We start from the raw sequence: 7,081 nt of genomic DNA on the forward strand, positions 1-7,081 counted from the left end.
AGGTACTTGAGAATTAGATGTGTATATATGGGTGTCTATATGGGTGTTTAATCATCACAGTTAAATTGATGATTAAACTGTATCACATATTTCTAATTTTTCCATGAACCCTAACAATGTGTGTAGCACATAAAATAAGAAAACTTAATTATTCCTTACTGCTTAAAATCTAAAGTGTTGTGAGTGGTGGTGCTGCAGAAGCAGATAATGGCCAGCTCTGATGTTCAGAATGCTCATTTCTACAAATGAATGTCCAGGGTGACTGACAGTTAGCCCCACTGACCAACAGGGTTTTATTCTCCATATATTGTCTCTGCCTAGATTTAGTAAATGCAGGGAGAAAGTTGATCACTGGAGTCAAACATAGTGGATAAGGAAATCATGACAACAACTTCACTAATAATTCTGAATTCTCCTCCTTTTCATGCTGAAGGAGCCATGAGAAAAGAAAACCAGTCCTCTACCCTGTATTTCATCCTCCTGGGACTTAGCAGTCAGCAGGCACAAGAAGATTTCTTCTTTGTCCTCTTCCTCTTCATCTACCCCATCACAGTGATTGGAAACCTGCTCATCATCTGCGCCATTCGCTCCAATGTCCATCTTCACAACCCTATGTACTTTTTCCTTGCCAACCTCTCCCTTGTTGACATATTTTTTTCATCTGTAACTGTCCCTAAGATGATCACAAACCATCTCTTTGGCAGCAGAGTCATCTCTTTTAGGGGATGCATAACACAGCTGCATTTCATGCTTTTCTTGGCTAACACTGACAGCTATATTTTAGCTGTGATGGCATATGATCGTGCTGTGGCCATCAGCCGCCCTCTTCATTACACAACAATTATGAACCCAAGATCTTGTTTCCTGCTTGTTGTTGGGTCTTGGGTGATTGGGATGGCCAATTCCCTCCCCCACACTCTACTCACAGCCAGGTTGTCCTTCTGCAGCAATCGGGAAGTGGCCAACTTCTACTGTGACAATAAAGCTTTGCTCAAGATGTCCTGCTCTGACATCCACTTTAATGTGAAAGTCATGTACATAGGGGCTAGTGCTTTCTCCGTGCCATTAATATGCATCATTATCTCCTATGTTCAGGTCTTCACCACTATCTTACGGGTTCCATCTACCAAGGGAATACTCAAAGCCTTCTCTACCTGCGGCTCCCACTTCACTGTTGTTTCTTTGTATTATGGGACAGTGATGGGCATGTATTTCCGCCCACTGACCAGTTACAGCCTGAAGGATGCAGTGATAACTGTGATGTATGTGGCAGTGACCCCAATGCTAAATCCTTTCATCTATAGTCTGAGGAACCAAGACATGAAGACTGCCTTGAGGAAGCTCTTCAGCAAGAGAATGTTCTCACAGTAAATGTAAGGTCATGGATTAGACACTGCAGTTGCCAATTAGGAAGGCTTTGAGAATCCAGGCCCAATGTCATCCTATCCAAGAAGCCAGCTTTGATCTTTCCAGCCTGTAAATACCACTGATGAGACTGTAGTCTTACTGAAATGAACACTTTGTATGTGTTATTGCTCCTTTGGCAGAGAGGTAGCACAAGAACATTGAGTGCATGTCCCAACAGTGTACTGACTAGCCCAGTAGAGTTTGGAAAGTCTCAACATCGTCTACCACACCTTCATATTATGAGCAAATATATCTGCCAATCTTCTACCACACTGTTTGAGGATCACAAGGGTTCATACTTTGAGGGATGTAAATCACTATTCAAATGTTGATTTTTACTCTTTGTTTTAGTTTCTAGACTCCTTAAGTAAATACCATGAAATAGATCAGCTTAAATGATGGGTATTTATTAACATACAGTTTTGAGGACAAACAAATGTCCAAATCAAGGCATCATTGAGGCAATGCTTTCTCCTCAAGACTGTGGGAGTATGGGGCTGGCTGACAGCCACCCTTGTTCCTTAGCTTATCACATGGCAAGACACATGGTAGCATCTACTGGCCTCTCTCTTCTCTCATTGAATTCAGCTAGTGACTGCTCTGGCTGTGACTTTCTCTCTCCTTGTCTAAATTCATTCCATTTATAAATGACTCCAGTAATAGGTGTAAGGCCCATGCTGACTGATGTGGGTCACACTTTAGCTGAAATAGGTTCATGAAAAGGTCCTTTTTATAATGCATCCACACCCAAAGCAATGGATTAAATAGAAGAACATGTATTTCTGGAGAACATACAGTTTCAACCCACAACACTCTTTTTTTTCACTATTTTATTATGTTTTTTTAAAGGTACATAGATCACACAAAATGTTACATTAGAAAATATAAGAGGTTCCCATATACTCCACTCCACACACACCCCACTCATCCCACATCAACAACATCTTTCTTTAGTGTGGTACATTCATTGCATTTGATGAATACTATTTGGAGCACTGCTACACAGCATGGATTATAGTTTACTTTGTAGTTTGCACTCTCTTCCAGTCCTTCAGTGGGTTATGGCAGGATATATAATATCCTGCGTCTGTCCCTGCAATATCATTCAAGACAATTCCAAGTCCCGAAAATGCCCTCACATCACATCTCTTCTTCCCACTCCCTGAACTCAGCAACTTCCATGGACACTTTCTGCAGATCAGTGTTACAGTTATTTCCATTATTAGTCATAGTAGTTCTATTGTAGAATAAAATTAAGTCCACTCTAATCTTTATTTTATTCATCCACCCTATGGACCCTAGGATGGCAATGTCCACTCCACCTCTATATCAAGAGGGGGCTTAGATCCCCATGGTCAATGGATGCAATTCTCCTGCTTGGAGTTGTGGACACTCTCAGTTCCCTACTATGGTAGTTGACCATCTTCACCTCCCTGTTAGCTGATCTGGGTAAGTCCAATGAACCAGAGAGTAGAAATTGCAACTCTGCTGAGGCTCAGGGCCCAGCTGGCACATGGCCAGTCCAGAGATGCAAGTCTTCTGGGTATACACCAACCCCAGCACCAACCACAGGTTCAGTAAAGGTGTCAGAAGAGGCATGTGTGGAAAGGTCACATCTGAGCCCAACTACATTTCACTCAGGAACAAAAATTCCAAAGTAGGGACCACCAACGAGGGACTGAACTCCAGAGCCAACTGCCATGACCATAGAACCTGTGTGTCTCTGTAGCCCTCAGGAGTACCAGTACCTGATGTTGTATCTACTTTGGCTATACCCAGGATCCTGCTGAGGTGAGGCATGTATAAATGTGTCCTCTCTGATGACCACTTGACTCTTTTTTGAAGACTCTTAGCCATTTAAACTCATTTGTCTTTATCACTTCCCCATTTTTATTCAAGGTCTTTTTCTAGTTGCATCACCAGTTAATGATTGGTAGTAATGCCCAGGCACTAGGGAGGCTCATCCCCAGGAGTCATGTCACATGCTGGGGGGGAGGTAATGTATTTACATGCTGAGTTTGGCTTAGAGAGTGACCATATTTGAACAACATGGAGGTTCTCAGGATGTAACTCTTAGCCACCCTGCAGCTGTAGGCCTAGTTCAAATTTCAGGCACACAGGCTCATAAGTATAATCATCAGTATCAAAGGCTCATCATTGGAACATACGTCTTCACTGGTCTTTGCCCTTACACTTGGGGGATTATTGCCGTTCCATTGGGAAATGTGAGAGTGCTCCACTGGCTAGAAAGTTGGCACTCCCTCAAATGTCATTTGTAACTGTAACTACATGAAAATACCCAGCAAATATATGAACAATTTATATAACCTGTATACATACATTGGAGAACTCCCTCCCAACCATGTGCCCCCATCAATAACACCCCACACCAGTGTTCCTCCCCTGCCATAGTTGAACCTTCTGAGGTCCAAAACTTTTTCAAATATGAAGCCTAATTTATTGACAAATTCAATCTGAAACCATGGAGGCAAGAAGGTAGTGGTATGACATAGTCAAGATACTAAAAGAAAAAAATTTCCAACCAAGAATATTCTATCTAGCAAAGCTGGCATCCAAAAATGATGGAGAGTTCAAAATATTCACAGATAAACTGAAACTAAGAAAGTATGCCAAGAAGAAACCTGCCCTTCAAGATATACTAAAGGGAGTTCTGCAGGAGGAAAGAAAAATACAGGAGAGAGAGAGTTGGAGGGGAGTGTAAGAACAACTAAAAAGACAAAAAGAGGGGGGAAACACAAGACAAACACAAATTCAAAGAAAATATGCCTAATATAAGTAATTCCTTGAGAGTAATAACACTGAATGTCAATGGATTAAACTCACCCATTAAGAGACAAAGATAGGAAGAATGGATAAGGAAACCTGACCCATCTATATGCTGTCATCAAGAAACACATCTTAGACCCAGGAATTCAAGTAGGCTGAAAGTGAATAGCTGGAAAACAATCTTACAAGCAAACAATAACAAAAAAGGGCAGAAGTAGCAATATTAATATCAGACAAAATAGACTTTAAATGCAAAACTATTGTGAGAGACAAAGATGGACACTACATATCAGTGAAAAGGATAATCTTTCAAGAAGAAAGAACAATCATAAACATTTTTGCTCCTAACCAGGGAGCATCCAAACACATGAGGCAGGTATTGGAAAAACTAAGTGAAGGAATAGATTCCTCTAAAATTATAGTGGGGAGGAGTAGTGGCAAGATGGTGGCTGCATGAGCTTGCCTGGTAGTGTCTCTGCAGGGGGCGGCTGGGCAGCGTTGAAGGCTCTTTAGGACCGCGCTGTTTCGGGGATTTTTGCTGGTTGGAAGGTGTCTGGACGTCAATTCAGTGGGAAGGTAACAGAGAGGATACGTCTATAATATATAAACGGAGATCCCAGCTGGGCGCAGGAAGTTCCCTCCTTGGGTGGGCGGAGCCGCGGTAGGGAGCGCTCTTGCAGCTCCGGAGCCGCGGCGGCCAGGGTTTTTGTTTTTTTTTCCTTTATCTGGAGGCTTTGCGGTGCTGAGAAATTCGCGGATACTGTGCTGGCTGATGGGGGATTGTTGGGACAAGACTCCTTGGCGGATTGATTTGGGGAGACAGACGGTGTTTTCTTGTGAAGCGGGGGACGTTTTAGTAGCCGGACAGGGGAGGAAGCGCTTCCGCCTGGAGCCCCATCCCCACAGGTCCGGCTGCCGATCTGAAACGGAATTGGATTTTGAGCAATAAGGGGACACAATTGGGAGACTGTTGTAGGGTGCAGTGAGGGAGGAGGACACGTCTGGAAGCCGATTGGGGAATATTTTGCGAAGTTTGGGATTTCGGATCTTAGAGTCTGTTTTCCGCGTTTCCAGCTGAAGCCCACCCCACCCGGTGGGGCTTGGGATCTGGGTCATTGAACGGGCCGTGGTGTAGAGGCGCCCTCAAGTGGCCATTGCGTGGGAGCACAGGGAGCGAGCTGTCCAAAGGCTGATACCCTGAGGAGTAGGTGAATTTCAGGGATTAGACATTCAATTTAGAATTCGCGGATCTGGCTTCCCCCACGGGGCTGGCACCCAGCTACGGGGATCCCTGAGGGCTGTGTTGCACTACGGGGCTCCTAAGCTTTCCGTGGACCAGATTTGAGGTTCCCAGGTCTGGGTCCCCTGGACTCTGGCGGTCCACACCCCAGACTCACACCTCTTGAGTCTTCAGTGTCTCAGACTTTCCACCCCTGAATCCATCACACTCTGGGGTCTACCTGGGATCCTTGAGTGCTTTGGACCTTAACGTTTGTGTTTTATCTATATTGGTTCATATTGTTTTGTTTTTATTTTCACTTTATCTTATTTTTTACTCTTTTTGACGCCCTGATTGCTAATATTGCATTATCCCCTAGTCTTTTCTCTTAGCGTGTCGCCCAAAGTCCTTTTTTTTTTTATATATATACAGTTATTTAGGGGTTTTTTTGGTTGTTGTTTTAGATAGTGTTGCAAATGTGACACGTGTATACCTGTATCACTCTTCCCCCTATCTGTTCCCCACCGTTTGCTTATCCTCTTTTTCTTTCTTCCTTTCTTCTTGTCTTTCTTTTTTTCTTTATTATAATTAGTTTTTTTTTTTCGGTTTTCTCTTTCCCTCTTGTCCCTCATTTTCCACTTATTTTATTTTAATTCAAGTACACAATAGGTGCTACAGGGAACACCTCACATTTGCTGGGGTTTCCCATCCTCCACTGCCTCATTTCTGTGTGAAATGATTTAGGTTACCTACACTATCCCCCTTCCCCTGCATCTTGATATCCACTATCATCTACTGTCTCTACTATATTCCAACCCCCACCTCCCATTCTTTGATCCACAAAGTGTCTAACTCTTAATTTCTAATACCTTTGCTCTGTTTTCTGTCTGTTATCCACTCTTGAAACTATTACCTTTCTTTTCTTTTTCCCTCTCTCATGAAAACAATAGCTTTGTAGTTCATACCATATTCCGCCCATATTCAGTCATCTACTTCATAAAAGGTACTCTACCTACAGCTATAACTCTGTACAATCTACATGAATCTAACCTCCATCCTCCCAGATCTCATATTCTTGCTTTGTTAACATACATTACTAATACTACTTTACACTTTTCCCTTGCTGACACAATTGCCTTTCCCCAACACTAATACTTTCTTCTAAAGTGAACTTAACCAACAACAAGTAACTTGAATAAGAAGAAAAAAGTGACAAAGAGAAGATATAACACCTATGCAAAAATAACAACTAATTAACCTCCAAAAGCAGACAAAGAAGCTAAGGAACTGATTAAATTCGTCAAATTAAAGAGATGACCAGAAAGCAACAAAAATCTACAAACCAAACCAATAATCAGGAAAACATGACTGAATCCAATCAACAAACCAATAATCATGAAGGGGAGCAAAACTTGGCACAAGCAATGAAAGAACTCAGAACATTTATCACCGACAAATTTGATGCAGTAATGAAAGAGGTTAACAACATGAAGACATCACTTGGAGGGGAAATTGCAGACATACGCAAAAACATAACAGATATGATGGGAATGAACACCACAGTTCAAGAAATCAAAAATACACTTGCAGCAAATATCAGCAGACTAGAAGAGACAGAGCAGAGAATTAGTGATGTGGAAGACAGTACATCAGAAATCAAACAGATAG

General features: G+C 42.3%; 1 protein-coding gene across 1 annotated transcript; it reads left to right on the forward strand.

Annotated features, from left to right (window-relative positions):
- The first annotated feature begins 438 nt into the window (after positions 1-438).
- On the forward strand, positions 439-1,371 carry LOC101415144 (olfactory receptor 1A1-like). Its single transcript, XM_004463569.2, has one exon. The coding sequence runs from the start codon at positions 439-441 to the stop codon at positions 1,369-1,371; it is 933 nt and encodes a 310-aa protein (XP_004463626.2).
- The last annotated feature ends 5,710 nt before the right edge of the window (positions 1,372-7,081 follow it).

This window comes from Dasypus novemcinctus, chromosome 21 (genome assembly GCF_030445035.2).
Source record: "Dasypus novemcinctus isolate mDasNov1 chromosome 21, mDasNov1.1.hap2, whole genome shotgun sequence".
Lineage (NCBI taxonomy): Eukaryota > Metazoa > Chordata > Mammalia > Cingulata > Dasypodidae > Dasypus > Dasypus novemcinctus.